At 45.0% G+C, this 20625-nt stretch overlaps 1 protein-coding gene and 1 long non-coding RNA gene across 2 annotated transcripts in view; one reads left to right on the forward strand and one right to left on the reverse strand.

The window, feature by feature from the left end:
* Nucleotides 1-3036: 3036 nt before the first annotated feature.
* Nucleotides 3037-12340, reverse strand: LOC135396124 (uncharacterized). The gene is made up of 3 exons (XR_010423317.1): nt 12236-12340; nt 9188-9327; nt 3037-4454 (listed from the first exon to the last, which is right to left on the reverse strand). It is a non-coding gene; the product is annotated as an uncharacterized LOC135396124 (long non-coding RNA).
* The window catches only part of LOC135396123 (uncharacterized), a 289187-nt gene continuing 276017 nt past the window's right edge, over nt 7456-20625 (forward strand). Inside the window, exon 1 of the mRNA XM_064627160.1 lies at nt 7456-7583. Coding sequence (XP_064483230.1) covers nt 7509-7583 — 75 coding nt within the window. The 5' untranslated portion in view covers nt 7456-7508. The remainder of the gene's footprint in view (nt 7584-20625) is intronic.

Genomic DNA, 20625 nt, shown 5'->3' on the forward strand with positions numbered 1-20625 from the left:
TCAAGTAGTGCATTTTCATTTATGAAGTCTCAAACTCCGGTTGGGGTTTCCTAATTTACACTTCAACATGGGACCATATACTGAACAATAATGACATTATATCCTTAACCGTGTTCAATGTCAATAGGTTTCATTTGTAACTATGTTGCACCCTTTTTAATATAACCTGATGATGGCGGTGATGAGGTAACAGAAAAAGATGGGGATATGAGTCGCGACAGAGTCGGGGCCACCCCAGGACGCCTACAAGCGACGAAAATGCAAACAGATGCACATACGGTGAACGGATCAATTGCAAAATGTAGGACAAAGGTGAGGGTAGTACGACACAAGTAATATGGCGGGGGGGGGGGGGGGGGGGCACACCAAGCGGGCACTTCGCAAGTCATAGGGCACATGTATATTACGCTTTTCAACTTGAATCTTTATAATCTATAATGTCTGTCGGTTGTGGACCACAAACCCAGGTGGCGAATTTCAACATTTATCATCATCAGTGTATTCGTTGTTATTGCATAATGTCACGCTAGCAGCGCTCTTAGGCTGCTCAATCAGTGGATAAAATGAGTTTAACATGATGTTCTAGGAACCCTTTGTATAACATCAATTCCATTCAAGCATTTTCGGTTAATAATACAAGTGTGCATTCTTTTCTTCTCTCTCTCTATATATATATATACAAAATAAGGAGCAAGGAAGAAGGAGCAAGGTAATAAGGAATATATCTTTCGCGCTATATATATATGACTCGGTCGTTCTACTGGTCAACAGTAAAACCGTGCGTGCAGAGAGAATACTACTGCGGTGCTACAATTTCGTTTTTTTATGGCCGATACCATGTTCCTTTATAGTTACATAGGGAGCAAAAGAATTACATAACAACTAAGATGTGCGGCGAGGTACACTGTATAGAAAGCGCCATAGTTTAGCTAAATGACAATTTAGTTGAACAATCTACCATCGGCCTATGTTCAGTGACAAAGTGTTCCCAGCTTCCTGCACACAGCAACTCGATAATCTAGGCTGAAAAGAAAGAGTGAAGAGAAAGAAACCATCAAGGAGGCGAGCTCTCGGACGCAGTAGCCGCCCTTTATTTTGTTTTTCGACCCGGCTGTCATCATCCAACGAAGATAAGACATGCGGTCACGTGCTTCGCAACATTCCGATATCTTTCGCTTGCAGGGATCGTCGGCTAGGCAGGCGTGACAGTAGCAAATGTCACGTGGTTTAGTTACAAAGAACTGCGGATGCTAGTAAACAGTCAGTGCGGCAAACCAACGAAGTGCTGGTCCAAATATATTCGCTATAAAAATAGTCAAGCACACATACACCGTCACACACAGCACATGTTGGACTAGTTCAACGAGAATCCGCTTGGTTCGCAGCGAGCGCATAGCGCCGGAGCTCAGGAGCTTGGCTTCAAAACAGGGGCATCGCGCATTCCATGTATTGAATATGGCGGTAAGCACACCAGTCTTTCTAGCCCACCATACCACGAATGTGTCGTCGACACAGGGTTTGCGGGCCACAAGACGGAATGTCGGTGAAACTAAAAATTCACTTTTTCGAAAAACCGCGAGGAGTTTGGGATAACTATTTTCCACACATAATCAGTGTTCCCTGATGAACACATCATGTGAGTACCATTGTATTCTGTAAAACTCGAAAATCGGCGTAGCTGAGCTTTAAAGTAGAACAGAAGTCATTTTTAACACCCAGTTTTCTTCCTAAAAAAACTGTTAAGTAGGCCTATAAGATACACCATGCGAAGTAATTTACACCACAGAGTCATAATTATCGCAGAAATTGAATTTAAAATACGTCGCACAAAGCGACCGTGCGCAATGGTGGCTAAGAGCAGTACCGGCCTGTGGTCTGCCTGGAACCTTGCGCTGACATTATAAGGAGAAAGCTCGCTAATTGGCCTAGAGAAATGTTGTCTGCTACTCCGCTGTCGTATGCTACTCGGCTGTTCGGAGTTCTGATAAAGCCTTTCTCCTTGTTCGGTGATGCTTCGGCCGCTGCTTCTATCCCCAATTCTCCGGGAGAACCGGCAAAACAGGTTTACGGCGGCAAAGGGACAAGGCGCTGACCCCCACTGACCGGCGAACCAGAACGAGTTCTCCTTATACCGTCATCGGTGACGTGGCATCATACCTCCTCATCCTCGTTATAGCTGGAGTGGCGAGTTCAGGGTGAAAGCGCGGAGCTATGTTTATGTGAGATTTTTTCTGGGAAACAAATTGCACACATCAAAACCTTTCGCGCTATTCGGCATAATGACACACACACTTTCATCAGATGTCTTAACCTGAAATTTTTTTGGATGGCCCTCTATACTCCTTTAAGACAGAAGGGCTGCTAAGCTGACAGAAAAGAAAGAAGAATGCGAAAGAACGAGTCATGATTTTCTCTTTACCTCTGGCATAGCTAGGAAGGCACATCATGATGAGATGTTTCCTGAATAACGTGTTCCATGACATGTTTCATGAAGGTCCCTCAGCCGAATAATTCGAAAAAAAAAAAAAAAAACGCTATATAAAGAAGTTTCTTTTCGGGTAGTATGCTTGAGACAGGCCAAGAATTAACCAAGGAGTCGCACACGTGCATATGATCGTTAACAGAGTTCAATTTCTCCTCTTTTTTTTCCCCTTACAAACAAACAAACATCATTGACTGAATAAGAAATCAAACTTTTTAATTTTACTTCGCCTCCGCTTAGCACGTAGGACGTACTGTGAATGCTAACCCAGTAAAAAAAGAAAAAAAGAAAACGTGTTGACCCTGAGTAATTTCTTTAGTAATTAGTTTCTTAATTGGAATCTTATTTGCATAATTAAAATCTCTGTGACGTTTCATTTCGATTTTGCTGCACTGAAACATGCAGTCCAATAATTTTGCCCTTTTCTTTTTTGCTAGCTCGCTCCGCGTTTGCTTCGAATGGCCGTTTCGTCGCCACGTAAATCCAATCAACATGGATAGGAAATTACATGTAACAAGTTTATGTTTAATTGTCTCGCATGTCTTTGCGTTCTAGATACATACGTTGTCTTTAATGTAGACATTTTGAGGGAGAAGCTTATGACCACCCCTGATCGCTTGTACAAACGTAAAAATCTGAAGGGTTTGTTCTACACGCAGATGTAGCCTTTGATCTAGGCATTTGGGGTGGCCCTGAAAAGGGCCCTCTTTGATAGGTGAGTGGACCACCTTTCAGCGCAGGGTCTTCTGCAGCATGCCTTTAGTCTGTGATCATCATGTCGTACAGGTGTTGCACGTGGGCATCACGAACGCATGCTCCGCTTTTCGTCGCAGCAGATGTGTGCAGTTGTGGCATCTCCCTCGGGAGATGTCTGCACTCGTCAATCCAATGTTGCTCAACTCTGTCGTTGAGGTCCTCACAGATGTTGTGGAGGATGCAGCAGGCTCTGCTGATGGCTGTGTAGTTGTCAATATCACACTCATTAGGTGTTGCTGTAGTGGAAAAGCCTGGTCACAGAGTATGACAGGGTCCACATCCACACCTTGCAAGGTCATTGTGGCTGTGTTGAAGAGGGTACTGCTGATTACAGACACTGGCGGATCCAGACCCTCGGTTTGGGAGGGGCGGTTCCTTTGTCGGAGAGCGTAGTGGGGGAGGGGAGAGAAGGAAATTCAATGTATAGACTGACGTTTTGAGGGCGCGATCACCCCACCCCTCTGGATCCGTTACTGATTACAGCAGATAGCCCGGACCCACCCCTAAAGCACTGATGAATCGTGGTTCGTTCCAGGGACCCCACATTCACATACGAGTACTTGTAGGTAGGGTCGGCAATGGCAAGCAAATAACACTGTACCATCTGCTTGTAACTGTAGTAATCCGAGTCCTGGTGCTTCGGCGGGCACACTTCAATGTGGCAACCACCCAGATCTCCAAAGCATTGTGGAAAACCTATACGGCTTCGAACCGACGCAGGGGCTCTGGCAGCTGAGTGGCTGTTGGAAGCCTGACAAATTGTACTTCCAGTTTACCGACAATTTCTGCGCAGAACTTCCTGTAGACAATGTTAACGAAAGACCTGCTGACTCCGACCAGGTTCGCCACTGTCCTGTCTTCCGCAGATGACGACAACCTGTACAGGGCAACGGCTGCTCTCTGTCTGGGCGGCTTCCCTCAAGTGGGTGTCGACCTTGGCCATACTTTGGCACACTTCAACCAGGTAGGTGAACGTGGCCCGAGTTACACGAAAGTCACTTTTAGTCAATAGTCGATCAATAGTCGTCGAGAAGTCCTGGTCGTGTCGTCGACGGCGGTAGGTGCGAAGCTCACGCCGTCTTGTGCAACAACTGCAAGGCAACAGTGATTAGAGTTCGCAGTTATTGTTGCGCTCTTCCTTCTTCTCTTCCTGCCGGTCCAGTTCGTTACGGACAGCGTTGAGTTCACAATGCCTTCGTCTGAGTCCACACTGAAGCTGGAAGAAACAGCGGAAAAAGTTCTTATCTTTCTCCCGTATCTCCGCAAACGTATGTTTGCTCAGTGACATCGCTACGCACGATGAAGAACAATAGGCACAATGATACTCGTAGATACAAGATATGGGCAACAACACGAAAACAAAGCACAATGATTATTATAATACAGAATTGATAAAGCAAACAAACGAAACGGAAGGAGCAAAGTATACGCAGACGCGGGGAGACAAAAGGACGGCCCGCATGGTGCGTGTTTCTGTGAATACCGCGCTGCGTAAAACTCTGCATGGCCACGCACCGTGAAAAAATGCGCCTGTCAAACCGCTGGGACGCAAATCCCGCTGGTGCGTGCACAGCGGGTTTGGCGTATGTGCTTTACGAAGTGTTGGCAACATTCTGTTGGTGATGTGGGCAAGCTTTCGTTTGTCCCATCCTACCAGTTGGCAATACAACATTCTCTTCTCCCTCCTGTTCCGTCTTGAAACGGTTGTTTTTGTCTGCATTCCTTTGTAATTGATTTGCATTTGGTAAAGTGAACCCTCACAAGCGAAAGTTGTTGTACTTGGAGATGTCCTTCTGCAGCTTTGTCGTAAGAGCGGCCATTGGGCGCGTTAGGTTCGTGCTCCGGGAACGTTCTCTCTTTCAGGGGATCACTTAACACCTCCAAAGTGACTTCCGGTGCACGCTCCCGGGTGCACCCTGCGCTGCGCACCCCTTCTTCGGAGCCGGAGAACGCTGCAGCCTGGAAAAGGCTGGGGAAGAGCGGGGCCAGTTCCGGAGCGTGACGCATGTTCCGGTGTACTGCCTTTCGAAATGGCGCAACCGTTACAACACGTTGCAACCGCCCATGCTTTTTGTATTTCCAGAATCATCGGATGTAGGCGGCAAATAGTGATGCGATTCCAGAGGACTGTTATGGTTTACTGACGACAGAAGAAAGCTCGATAGGTGGCGCGCGCTCAGCGGCTCTTGCGCTCGGCTTCCGGGACTCACAAACACCATTAAGTGGATACACCAAGGGTACGTTCCCCTAAGAACCCGGGATATGGCGCTGGGGAGCCTGCCTAATGCGCCCATTGCTAAAAAGGAAGTAGGGTGCTGGACCGGACCCAGAAGTGACTTGCTGCGCCGTCAATAGTTGCTATGGACGCTCGTGAACTGACTGCTGCGTGAAATATCAAAGCTGCTCTGATGCAGTGAATCACGCCCTACGAGCAGCTGCGACGTACAAAATTTTGCGCTGGTCGAGAAAACTCGGCTTTTACGCAAGAAAAACGCACCATGCCGGCCATCCTAAAGACGACGAGATAGTATTACAATGTTGCGAACGTCCGGCCGTATTCAGTTAAAACCACAAGAGACCCACGAGAGCACCATTTGCCACCAGTTGCCAAAAATATAGCCGTACATAGCTGCCCGCTCGTACGGTGTACATGTCGTTTAAGCTGTGCATGACATCATTTGATTTTTGCTCAGCCTAAACGTTTTTAGTGTTTCGTGGCTTCTCATCTTGTCCGTTTGGGGCGCTAGTCTCGATCAATTGGGTGATTGATCTGTTTGGGAGATTGATCTGTTTGGGAGATTGATCTGTTACACAGATCAATTCGATCTGTGTAGCTGGTTCGACCGTGGTTGAGTCGACTGCGGTTGACACTACTCAACCGTTGTTTGCTCAACCGTAGTTGAAAGTAGTAGTGTAACTAGAGTATTACCCTGCGCAGCACCGTCAACGTCTGCACTCATTTCACCACTTCTCGATGTCCACCGGTATGCTTCACCTTTTTAGCCTCAGTGACTATCGCATGAGTGCGGTAATGTGGGTTCTACCACCTGGATAAACTGCTAACCCCGACGGTTACGACGCCTCTGCACGTCGTGCAGTATGCCAGTATCTCACTTGCTATGTGCTCTGTCATGTAAAATGTGTGTGTTAATGTAATTCCTGCGGTGAAATACCTCATCCCATCGCCATGAATGTAGCTCTTGTTGTAGTAGTAGTAAATGAATGGTCTAGGAGTCATGTTCGAGTTGATATAGCACTGGTTTCGTCCTCAGGAAGAAACAAAATTCACATTTCCCAGCACCTAAAAATTAAATTTTGTGAATTTCCGTTTCAGAATGGTAAAACGGTGTTTTTCCACGACCAAATTAAAAATCCGCATTTTTAGCGTTTTCTTCGACTACGGAATGCTAGGAGCTGTGTTAATTACAAGAACCCAATTATTGTAATTGGTCATGTCCTCATTCAACTGCTACTTCCAGGACCTAGTTACTTCTTTGTTACTTCTAGTTACTTGCTTTCGATGTTATATAATTGAAACCATTCCTTAATTAATTTTCAAATAAGTTGTAATGTATTTCTACGCAGGTTGCGCCTGGAATTAATTTGCATGCGAAAAGGATCTTTCCCACCGTTTCTCCGTAGAATTTTTAAGGCATTCACCAAATTTCCGCGACACTCCTTCCGCTTCAATTTCTACTCATCGCAGTCCATGAGTCACTCGTTTACACTTATCAACAAATATTTCCATATTTGTACTGCGTTACCCTGGGAGGCCAAATAATGTTACACGTCAAAATAATCCGTCCAGAATTGAATGTAACTCGGTCTAACTCAATTAGTTTTCAGAATATCTTACATTGTAACTAAGTCAAAATTACGATTTCGTAATTGTAACTGTAGTTTTATTCGTTTCTTGAGGACGTAGCACGTGTTTTTATTTATCCGTTTATTTTCAGTTCTAACTTCTATGTTTCATGCGACACTCAATTCACTGTGGAAAGGCACGCAAGAGCTATCTTGATATCGAGAAATAAGGCATCAACCACATGCCGCCTGTCGAGTGTCAACACTGTTTACAAGCGAAGCGCGTTGGGAAGGAGGAGGAGGAAGAGGAAGGTCTAGGGATCCGCGATAGGGAATTTAGGGAGCAGTATAGGGAATGTGGGTGAAAAAAGAGACGCTCGTATTTTGAAGGTGGTAGCGCGGAGCGTGGTGCTTCAACAGTCCCGACGAGTCGATAAGAGCGCGCGCTGAACGCGCCGCTGGTGGCATGGCTATCCTCAAGAGGTGTTGCTGCTGGAAGTCCGTTCGAAAAGGAAGTTTCATCAGCGGTGTCTTCACTTTGGTGAGTTTTCTTTTTATACGTACGCAAGATGTATAAAGATGTATGTAAGATGTCGCAGTGGAATGCTGCAGATGCGAAGCTGGAATATGAAGGAGCGAAATGCACAAGGAAGTTGCGTTCATTGAATCAGAAAAGTCGCGCATACGCGCAACACTTCGTGTACGCTTCACAGACTGTGGTAGAATGCGCTGAAGAGAAACAACAGAACATCATGTTTCCTTTAATTGGGGCCCCAACGCGTTAAAGTAATTGATTGAGAGCCATGAGTCCGATTGACGTCATTAAAGAGATGACGATCCCAATATATGGCTAATAGGCTCACTAATGCAGGAATTGTCATTACAAGACACCCTTCCCAGTGTTCGGCGGAGGGTGTGGTTGGCATGGCTGTCGCATATTAGCGGGCATTTCGTTTCGGCGCCATTCCAGGTGGAACGGCTCAATCCAATGCGAATGCTGGATTCTAGAAACAGGGCTTCACTGCATAACACTCTAACCAGCCACCGTAAGAAATTATATCTTGCTTTTTGCTAATTTGTTAAAGCCGTATGCCATTTTGTGGCACTTTGCATGTATGTTTAAAGGTGTGAGAATGGTGTAGGTCCCGCTATTTTATCAAATTAGGAGTGACAACATTGTCATTCTGCGCGGTGGTTGGCTTTGAGCTTGTTATACAGCAAAGTTTCGTTTCTAGAGTGTAGAACGTGCCATATGCATACGCTACTTGTTTTCCTAATCAGCGGTATATGCGCAATAATTCATTTTAGCGATGCGTTACTATGTGCTGGAGCGACAGATTTATCCGATGCAAACATTATTCGTTCAAATAATGTTTCTTGCGTTGGCGTTCTCTGTTTGTGTTTTCTTCCCTCACTCAGTCATTCATAAACCAAAATATTCATACCAAAAAATTGGTATAAGCTTATTGGCCACTTGTTAGGGGGGTTACATATCCACATGGCGTTTACAGAAGGTTATTCCCAGGACATTTACACATGGTACCTGCCGGGACATGGAACGAAATTATTTTCAGATCAACTAAAAGGGAGAGAATAAAGTAGAAGTCGTGAATACAAAAATAAAATAGTTAAAACAGAACAGAAGCATGACTACGCTAGTTTATAGGGGTAGGACTTCATCACGTGATAGTAGGAGAACCCTCCCCACAAGATAACTGTCAGCTGTCACGTAGCTAGGAGTAACAACCAGGTCTGGCGTACTTAAAAAGGGGACGCTCTTCATCATCTTCATCATCTTTGATGAAGAGCGTCCGCTCGAAACGTTAAGTATAGTTTTCCCCCTTTCCCCCCCTTTTTAAGTACACCAGCCCCGGTTGTTACTCCTGTGTTTTGTGTACCTCGCAGTCCTTTTAATCGTTGTGAAGTAGCTAGCTTGTATAGTACCCGGGATCCTCATCCTTATTTCACCGCCGGAGATAACGTCACATATGTTACTGCATTTAGGTGACCTCATTCGGAGTAGTACCCGGAGTAAAAAAATCGCCTCCAACCGCTACGGCACTATGTGGAAGGTGAGGTGCTATACGTGAGTTCGGTAGTGAGTAAGGTACCACTCGGAATGCACCGTAAAACAGTTTTGCCAACCTGAGGGTCATGCGACCGTCGTATGCTGCCAGACAGGGAGACAACAGGGAATCAGCCAGGTCTCCGGCTGGCTGTCCGTTGCAAGGACTTGCGGTTCCTGGCTTCAGCCGTGATAAGCCTTTGCCACCCGCAGAGGTTGCCTGCAGTAATGCCAACGGACAGTGGTACTGAAATATTTGTACCTTATGAAGCCGTTCTGGAACAGCTGCAATAACAAGAGCACGGCTCAATATCGCGAGAGCAGATGATATTTCAGCTCTCTACCTCATCCCGAGCTGTGAAATAAACTAGCTATAATAACTAATAATAACATTAATAATGATAATAACTTTATTTTTGTTCAGGTACCCAAAAACAACCACTGTAGGGTCTTCTTATGGGCGCACCACAAATGTTATATATGAAAAACAAAGACATTCAAATAGACAAAAAGACAACAAAGTTAACAGTGAAACAACGAAGTTAAACAGAAATAATGGCATTAATACGTGTAAGAAACTCATAACAAGGAGCGAAAATGTCAATGTCATAATGTTGTGACGCGGAGTTAAAGGTTAGAAAACGGTTGATTGGATGAAGCTTTACAAAAGAGTGAGGATAAAAAACAAGATGAGACCTCAGAGAACGTGAGGGCACTCGGAAGTTGATGCTCGATAGTAATTCGGGGCAGTCAATGACAGAATGTATGAGCTTATATAAGAAATGACAGTCACGAATCGTTCTGCGATGAGATAATGTGGAGACAGTTTGTTCAGAATATGATCGAACTTGTAGTATGTGCTGCAACCAAGATCACGAAGATGAAAAACACAGATGAGGCGTTGCTGAACGTTTTCTATTTCAGCGGTCTGAGTGATATCTAGGCAGTTCCAGGCCACTGATGCAAATTCAAGAAGAGGGAGCACAGTGGAGAAAAATAAGCGAGAGAAACAAGATGGATCCCGAAAGTTTTTAGTGATCCGCGAGATGATGCCGAAGCTGTGACTAAAGCACAAAAATATTTCGCAACCATAGTGGTCTGAGAAAAAACTTTATAAATATTATGGCACTACATCACGCGTTGACGTGCGCAAAGAAAAAGAAAGAAAGAAAGAACGAAGAAGGATGACCTGCAATGACTCCTGAAGGGCTAACTGTTAACAGCTGCCACAAAAACGTTCATGGACACAATGTATTGTTGTAATTAGAAAAAAGCCTAAATATATGCAAGAGATAAAAAAGGTGACCGATACTAAAAAAAGAAAGGCGAAAAAAAAAAACCCCGCTAAATAAATCATAGACGAGTGAATATAAGGGAGGTTGCCATAAAAGGTCAGTCAGATTTTCGCACGTGACATTATACCTACTTGACAGGCAGGCTTCTGCTGCCACGCAGAGAATTTATGCCAGGGAAACCTACGAAAAAATCGTGGTTACCAGCCATTGCGTAACAAAATTAATACGGCCACGCAAACTTTCGTCTTCATGTATTTCCTATACGCTATACCGATGGATGGAGGCGAAAATTTGCGTGGTCGTATTTATTTTGTTATACAGTGGTTAATAACCACATTCTTTGTAGGTTTCTCTTACATAAATTCTTTACTCTGAGGCAGAGGAAGTCTGTGCGTGAAGGAGGTATCGCGTCAAGGAGGTATCACGTCTTGCACTCAAATGTGACTGACCTTTTAGAGCACCCACTCTGTATATTCCGCGTTACCTGTCTGGCCACACAGTTATGATTAATCTCAGCGCGTAATGCTTTGTGAAGTGTCGTGATACATGTGGGTGTCTGAAATGTGGTGGATAAATGCGAGCGAGCACAGAAGTGAAATCTCACGCGCGCCTATTCAACGTGCAACGGCAAAGTGTTTTCTGAATAGCCCCCAACAACAGTAACGGACAGTAGCCTACTGCTCTTGCTCTCAATCGTAATGACTCAACATGGCGATCATTCAGACCGATTCGCTAAAGCGGGAAATTATGCTATTTTAGTTCCTTCACATTACTTTTGCGCATGTCGAAGTCAAAGCGGTCCATTTGAAACGTATTCAGCGCAGTTTAGCGAAAGGAAAACGTTTCAACGAAGCAGGATTCATAAAGGAGGACCCTACAAATGTGGTCGTCAATCGTATAATTCCAAGTATTTTGTGACCACATGATGTGCAGATTATAATAAATTATTATCTCTCTATAGAAAACAACGTTGCAGCCGTTGTCAATCCACAACCTATTAAGTAAATACGATTTCACTAATAACAGTTCAAACAGTGCTGGCGGCAAAACTCCGTTCTGTAATATACTGTTAAGAAATTGTAAACATAAATTATCGAGCACTGAAAGCATCCACGCTGAAGTATGTTCCTGCATTTTGAACATTTCTACACAATATATACACAGTAATTGGACACCTGTGTCAAGTTTTTTTATGGTACAGCTCGGCTCTCACGACGATCATAACATTGCTCTAGGGTTAATTAATTAATAACATTGAAATACGTTGCTTTATGATGACGTTGCTGTTCATTCTCTTGAGAGGTGGCTGTCTTAGCCAGATATTCAAGGACATCAGCTACGGTATCAATTACGCAAGCACTTCAGCACCAGTCTCGGTTTTAGTGCCACCACCAAAGAGTGCAGTCGCGACCGACACGACCACGAGAGATGGACAGGAATTTAGGGAAAACGTTACGCAAAGCCAAGTGTATCAAGTAAAATAAGGATAAGATGTGGGCTCGCTTGTGAGACATTCCACCTAAAACCATTAAAATCCCCCAGAGCCGGGGAACGTAAAAAGGACTACACGCAGGAAGTAAATCCTCATGTTTAGAAGAGTACGGACAGACACAATGTTGAGCGCTTGCGCTTACGTCACAGCAGGAATATCCCCTCTCTAACTACCTATCGAGGCGCTCGCGTCGTCCTCAACATGGCGCCAAAAAGAATGATTGCAGATAAATAAATCAAACTGTTTCATGCCTTCTTCCACGAGACACAAAAATAAATTCAAATTCCATTCAAATTCAAAATTCAAAAATTGTACAAATAACATAACTCGCGCGTGGTTACCTGCTGTCTTCGTCGTTGTTCACGCCGCTCCTGTGGTAGTATCTTTTTCCTCTTCCCCTTCTCGACATTGAATACTCTTCTGCGCTGCGGAATTGAGCAGTGCTGTTGCTGTTTGAGTTCTGTAAGCCGGGAAACTTCATCGCACACGAAGGGAAGTTGCGGCAGTTTCGGGTCAGCGCGAAATATACCTGTCATCTGCTGTTATTATAATTCATTGAATGCTTCTTATGGGGCCCGCTAGGTGGCGAGCAGCCATCTGGAGGGGCGAAACCAACTGTCACATGAGTGCGCACGGATCATATTCTGAGCAAATCAGAATGCAGACGTACTGGGCCCGGTGCGCACCTAACGTGTGATGCGGTGAATTACAGAGACCTGTCGTTAATAAAACGACGCGACCACTTGTTCTTAAGAACATCTGTCTGTATCAACTGTAGCTGTGGCGGTGGCCTGCCGGCAGCTCACCGGAGTTGGAATTACTTCACGGATGGCATTAAAGGGAGAAGTGCAGAAATTTGGACTAGTTGGTACATACTACAAAAGGAATACGCGCATACAGAAGAGACAATATCAGTAAAGTTTAGTTATAGTAGCGCTTTGTGTGTGTGCCTCCTCTCCTTTGTCCCGTCTGTGTCTGCGTATTCCTTTTGTATTAAAGGAAGGCATCGCAACAATCGGGGGAAAATGCTGCATATTGTACTTGGTACATAATAGCCCCCGAATACCCGCCATAACCGTTGTTTCTTTGATTAATTCTGCATCAAATGTGAAATAGTGAAACCGAAACTTGAACATGGAGAGGAAGCCGCGAAAATTCCCCACTCCCAAGGCTACTGCGCCGGCGCCGGCGTGACGTCAATATGCGTGCAGGGGCATGCAGGGTATCACGGTGGATGTAGCTCAGACTTGTGCGTAACGCGTTACTAGTAATTGCGTTACTTGTAATCAATTACTTTTTTGAGTATTTTTTCGAGTAATCAGTTACTTTACTGCGAAAGTAATTTTTCGAGTAATCAATTACTTGTTGGAGTAATCGATTACTCAGTAATTGATTACATTTCCGGCAGAGATTAACTTATGTTTCAGATGTTCTGCTCCAAGTCAAGCCCCTCGTGCCGTCAGCATTAACTTGGATCGTTCTACTATAGCAAGCGCAGGTCATTGTAACGTTCTGGAATTTCAGGGTCTGTCTCCCTAATCTCTTCCTACGCCAGTGTGGTGGTACCTGAAGCTCTGGAGGTTTACTGAGTCATGGGGAAGTTCCAGGCAATGTTCTTCCACAATCGGGTCAACGTCTTCCCTGTGACGACAAATAGACAAATACAGTAGACGTAGAGATCTACCTGTCCTACGCGTTTTTGTTTTCCGTTTTATTTCAGCTGTTCCACTGTTGAACCTTTTTTTTTTATCTGAGGCACACAAAGACGGGCATAATTTGCGGGAATGCAGAGTAACGACCGGAGTAACGCGTTACTTTTTTACTCGTTACTCAATTACATTTGGAGTCGAGTAATTGGTAACGGTAATCAATTACTTTTTGAGTAGAGGTAACGGTAACGGTAATCAATTACTTTTTTCGAGTAACGGGCACAAGTCTGATGTAGCTACACCATATTACGTTCCCGAAAGCGAAATCGTGCGACACGTCGCGTGCGACACGTCGTCACGGTATGGACGAGGGATCAGAATACTCGAACACAGATAAAGATTTTTCGCAGCGACAGCTTCGTGTGGACGGTTCTGTGCGTGTGAGACGCATGTTCGCAACAGAGGACGATTCTCCGTTTTCTATCGATATTCGTTCAGCTGACAATGCGAGGTACGATTTGCATTCTGAGGAATCCGAACAAGGATCCGACGTTCAGAATCGCTTGAATACAAGGCTTCTAAGGATTCAGTTTATAGGACGCCCATAACGCACGTGGTTTTTACGTCTATGCTGGTGTACAGCTTGGTTCAGATGAACTGCGGGCAGCCACTTCCCCCTGAGCATGATCTGCGACCGATACACCTTTGCATCTATCGGACGTGTGTCCATTAACATACTAGAAAGTGTCACAATTGTTCATGTATACCTCTTTACGTTGTTGTTTGATGTACGCGCCACGTTGAGTCAGCTTCGAAGAGTCGGGAAGCAGCGTAGGAATAGCATGACACGCTAGGACTTTTTGTTCTTTAGATACTACCGAGCTCATGTATGAGACGTGCTCCGATGTCGAACGTCTCAGGAGTGGAATGGTCGGAACAAATTCTGCTGTATGCTGCTTTGTTTATCTTGCCTTCGCTGCCTCTCACAGACGACAATGCTGTTCATCTTTTGGAAAGGAGAAATATGTGACTCCCGACATCAAAATTGACTGTTGTCACACCCTTTCACGCAACATCTCGACCCACCTCTCATTTGCAGCTCAGTGCCGAGCAATTAACGTAAGTACTATCAGCGTACCCGAGGCACGTAGAGAATCGAATGCATGTACTGCTACGTCTGCCGACCAGTGTTGCCCACAGCCTCTCGCAAATTTCAACAATTGAGATTTTTAAGTCGACTTTCCCACGTATGCCAGTGCTAAGTGAAATTTCCGCTTTCCCCCCTTTCTTTTTCTGTTCCAATAAGTATATCCCCCTCCCTCATACTAAGTGGGACTGCAAGAACTTCCTGGATTGCGATGTGTCTTGTCGATGACTGCCTAATTGCATTCGTGCCTGCTAAGTAGGCTATACCTCAAGCGCCGAAACACAACCGATGTTCAGTATGTTAGCTTACTTATGTGTACGAAGATTATGTTGCGTGAAGAGTTGGCGACCTGGTAGGCATACAGCGGTAATCCTACCCTCTAGACGTAGAACCTATCATCGCATAGTACACGCAAGGCTGAGGGGCTGTTAGGTCCCCTGGGGGCTTAATCGCTTACACACGTAACGAGCTAACGAGGGGCGGGACATTCGTCGGGAAGGGCACGTGATAAAGTGTTACAGCAAAGGCGTACGCCTCCCGCTTTCAGCAACCAAAACGATATCATTATGAGTGGTCACGGCGGCAAGCCCATCTAACATCACCACCACCTGCTGTGGTTTTGAAGTGTATTTCAAGAGTGCTGATTTTTGTGAACGGTTATAAACCTCACCTGTGCAGGGAAAGGGATTTGTCGTCCTCGCTTGGACAGGAGATTAAGTGACAAATGTATTTTAGAATTAAGGACATTGAATACCATAAGCCAAAGTCTGCCATTGCTCCCTATAGCACGGCTCTTAGTCCACCACGCGGCAACCAAGGGAACCATGGAACTATGCTGAAAGGAAACGAAAGGAAGAGAGATATACCATCGGGCGAAACCGAAAATGAGAGAGTGGTATTTAGGAAATGTGTAAAAAAAATGCGTTTCGTAGGCCATTTTCCCCCTACACTCTTAAAAATGAACTTCACCGCATAGCAGGCTCCTAGCTAACCATCATCTCGAATGATATCGTTATCTGCCCTGATTTGTTGAAAACGCGAGGCGTACGCCTTTTTTGTGACACTTATGCTGTTCATCATTGTCACAAGAAGGTGTACGCCTCCCGTTTTCAACAAATCAAGGCAGATAATGATATCATTCGAGATGATGGCTGGTTAGGAGTGTGCAAAGCAATGAAGTTAATTTCTAAGAGTGTACAGCCGCGTTGCCCCAGAAGACCAACCGCATTGAGCGTTTGCAGTGCATGGCACTATTTGGAGCGCATTCAGAATACGTTACATAGCTCCCTATTCTGTCTGCAAGCCACAGTGATCCACGTAACTTTCTCTGATTTGTGACCTAGGGCCCGGCTGTGAATCGGATAAGTGGCATCCAATCTAGGCCTTACTCAGTGCCGTGTATTAAGGGGTAGTGTGGCCATTAGGAGGAGACTACAAAAGAGGCTCGACCAGCCAATCAAACTTCATTGGCGCATTTCATTGGTTGTGACTGATTTTTATGGGGGCCGTCATGAAATCAAAATTTCCCGAACATGGAGATGTTGCTTGGAACGGCGAAGCGGGGATTTCCTAACATTTTTTTCCCCACAAATTACTTTAATCTGATCCTATGAGTATATATCTTCATGTACCTATCTGCAAAATCGGCTTCAACTTTCTCTCCACCACCATTATTTACGCGAAAATGATAGGTTTCGTCGCTGACGTTAGGCCTAGTCAGGAGCGCCATCCCAAGGAAATAGCGGGAACGACGCCACTGATGCGCAAAATTTCGAATGTTTGTTGAATTTTATTTATTTTATTTATATATACATAGTTGTCCATTTCTCATTCCATCTCTGCTTACGTTACATTGTTTAGAAGTCACTACCGGCAGCCGTCTGCGTACAAGCGACTTCTGCAGTTCTGCGTCTTCCCGACATGTCTCTCTCGATGCAGATGGCGTTGATAAAAGTGGCAGCAAAATCCATAGTTTAGGTATGTCGCTAGGGTTATCCGTTTCAACCCAAACCAATCCAGTTTCCACAACATGGTCGTACCCAGTCAATTAGGGCGAAATATAACTACGGATGGCCTATACAGAACTGTATTTCTGTATCTCAAAAGTGGGTGAGAACTGTATCTCAAAAAGTGGGTGAGCTTCAGGCATATGCTGGCCCCATGGCCAGACTCCCGGCACTGGCCTTACTATACAGGGTTAGTCTTGCAAACGTTACACATTTCAATCGCATCGTAAAAATAAAAGACGGGACCCACCCGAAACTTTGCAGTCTGATAGCCATTTATATTAAGTATTATTGAAATTTTTTTCGAGCGTTATGGTCATGTCTGAGAAAGAAACTCAAAAGTCAAGCAAAATCTCGCCGCATGCATTTTCAATGGCCTATCGAACAAAAACACCGCCAGTTTTTTTTTTTTTTTTTCTTGTGTGTGCTTCACATTCACATCACCCGACACAGGCGGTGATGCGTACAACGATGTGTCGTGCCCATGGTGCAGTTATGCACTAGTGCTCTTCTTCTGCATGTTCGCGCCACCTGTGTGTGATGAAATAAAACTGAGGCGCATACTGGAAAAAATGGCGGCTTTTGTGTGAGGTGGTCCATAGAAAATGCATACAGTGAGGTTTTGCGTGATTTTGAATTTTTCTTCTACACGACCGTAACGCTCACAAAATTCAAACTTCAGACAAATGGCTACCTGCAAAGTTTGGGATTGGCTAAACCTATATAGTCTTCCAATTTTACGACGCGATTGAAATGTGTCGTGTTTGCTAGACTAAACCCTGTAGATGGACGTGCGTTCTTCTTCGCGGGGGTTTAGGGACGCCTGACAAAAAAAAAAAAAAAAAAGGAAAGAAAGAAAGAAAGAAAAGAAAAAAAGAGCTCACTTTTTCATTCCTCCATGCTTCGCAATCGAGATGTACTCGAATAGTTCTCAGTCCCCAATGTGTACATGCTCACACTGTCCTTCCTTCTGGAAGTTGGTATTGCATGTGTGTAAAGAAAAGATTGCACCCAAATGAGTTGGATGACAGACACCTCGATTACTAAACATTCGATTGGACATCCGTGTAACTCACATATGAAGGTCACAGTCTCAGAAGAGAACTGCATCTTCCTGCATAAACGAAACTCACCGTGAGAACTCTGGGACATATTTGCACATAATACTATATACACATTCTACGAGACCGGGTGAAAAACATCGCTGAGGCATCGTCCACGTAGGCATCAATGCGAGGTCCCTGGCCCAATATGATCGTGTTAGCACCGTTGTGCACTGTTCTAACGGAGGCTGGTCACCTGTACATGGTTTTGCTGAGCTCTACTGATATTGCGGCTTTTTTTTTCTTGTGCAATGACATCATCAGGGGTGTATGTGTGGGGTTAACACAGTGGATGTCACGTGGCGTACGTAACTTTATGCCACATCAATGACTTATTCGATCATTATTCACTCATCACTTCACCATTTCATATCACATACTGGCCAGCGTGCCACAATAAAAGGGGCACTAAAATGCAAAAACAACTTGTTCTCAATTTAAAGTCCGTGTTCCATTTAGTACAATGCACGCAAAATCAGTTCACACAGTGCATTTAGAAGAAAAACACGGTGGTGGTGGTGGCGGTGGCAGTGCTGCAAGGGCTCCCCGGCGTCACAACTAACGCTTTGGGGGGAATGTGCGTCCTTTGCCGACTTCCCAGGGAACTGTACCGACATATGTGTGACAGCCGCGTTCGAGGAAAGCACAGGAAAAACCCCAGAGCACAGCCGGCACCGCGATTCGAACCCGGGTACCTCCCAGTCTCGACGTGACATGAAACAACAATGAAAACAGTTTCGTTGTTGGCGAAAACGAATCGGATCCTCTGGCAGCAAAGATTGGAGGCATCTTATCAGACAGCAGCAGGAAAAACGCGCGCATGCCTATCTACGCGTACGGATTTGGAACGGGTCCTGTCGTAGCGTCGTGTATATGGCGGCACGATGCGCATTGCTGCAATTTTCAATACCGATTTACTTAATTGTAGCCTACAGCAGTAATCCCAAATGTTCCATACCTTCACGTCCTTCGGACAACGGGACCAGCGTGCTTCGTAAGCCGCGTTGTTTTTGGAGCTGCTCCATGGCGCGACAGGTGCGTTCACGCGCAGCATGGACTAAACACACCCGATGTATATACCCAATGCACGAGCTGAAACGACGTTCACTGCGTAGTGCCTAGTCAAGAAAAAGTCCGGTAAATTGTGATTGTAGTTTCGTAATGGAATCTTTTTTTTTTTTTCGAATTACGACAACAAGTGTGACATTAACATAGCGTGTAACGTAATTTGAAGTGAACTTATGGTACCATTTTAGTGCCACTTTAAAGGAGGTAAGAATTCCAGTCTGCAGGTATTTAGTTACGGGTGTAATAGGTGTACCGTTTTTCTTCTACGCTTCGTAATTCTATTTACAATTTATTGTTCAATACTTCTCCTTCATAACGTGTGCAGCGTTAATACAAAAACGCACTTTTTTTTCGGATACGCGCGAGTAGACATACTGCCATCCAGATACCTCTATCCATTGTTACGTCATTTGAGGAATTGTAGCACGAAATCAGACGCCAACGCGGAGGTACACGTACCGTTCTGCTGTACACTCATAAAAATGATTGTGGTGGTGGTTGTGAAAGGGCTCGCCGTCTCTTAAAAATGAACTTCACCACATAGCACGCTCCTAGCCAACCATCATCCCGAATGACAACGTTCTCGTACCTGATTTGTTGAAAACGGGAGGCGGCGCCTATTTTGTAGCCATAATGCCGTATATAACGGCTACATAATAGGCTCCGTCTCCCTTTATCAACCAATCAGGAGCGAGAGCGTTGTCATTTGCGATGATGGTTGGCTAGCAGCGTGCTATATGCGGTGAAGATACGGAACTATCAGATTCATCTATACAAACGGTGTCACAGCCAAGAAGCTAAAATCGCTGTTTGGAGCTGACACTGTGGGCGGGCTAGCTTGGTACAGTTCATAGCCCCTTTAAGTAGAGTACTAAAAGCTCTAAAACACACAGAAAGGAACAGAGACAGGAACGTTTCTAGCGCTTGTAGTAGTCGATGATATACACGACATTCATGGGTAAACATAAACAAGCCCCCGTCACAACTTCCGGTGCCACGAAGACTTCCGGTCCCTCCGCGATTAAAGGCGCTCGGAACAAGCCACCATGCAGAATGATATCTTTCACTTTCCTGATTTGTTGAAAATGGGAGGCGTACGCCTTTTTGTGGCAATTTGAATTGCCATAAAAAGGCGTATACGGCCCCCTCACTCCTCAAATATCAATCGGCATAGTGGTTGGCGCGCTGCGTGTTTGTTGCGAAACCGGATGCCGTTTTGGCAACAAACCGGAAGCGGTGCAGAAAGGCACGTACACCAACAGGCATAGTGGGTTGTTTTACGCACAAATTAGGCGGCAAATTTCCTGATTCGCATTTTTTGCCGTTTCTTTATTTGTTGTTGTTGTACCTTCAGGTAGAGGAGGCGATGCACACATCGAAGCAAATATACTCAGGCTCGAGCTGACATGTGTCCATAAAATAACTGCCATCTTGCATTTTAACTGTATCCTAGGGTTGCGGAATGGGATCACCCATTCCATTCCAATTCCATTCCGAGGAATGAAGATTTGTGATAATTCCATTCCTTTCAATTCCTGGGAATGAAAAGGTATGGTCAATTCCCACTCCTGAAATGGCTTGGCAACCCCATTCTATTGCTTTAATTCCACCAATAAAAGAATTAGGACCGGTAACCGTAGTAGCTAACCCAGCAGTGCTATAGAGGAGATTGACATTACCCACCACGGAAAAAGCACAAATTTCGCCCTCCTCCTCTCTTCCTCCTCCTCATTGGCATCATCATTACAGGAGTTTTCC

This window comes from Ornithodoros turicata, chromosome 5, assembly GCF_037126465.1.
Source record: "Ornithodoros turicata isolate Travis chromosome 5, ASM3712646v1, whole genome shotgun sequence".
In the NCBI taxonomy this organism is placed as follows: Eukaryota; Metazoa; Arthropoda; class Arachnida; order Ixodida; family Argasidae; genus Ornithodoros; species Ornithodoros turicata.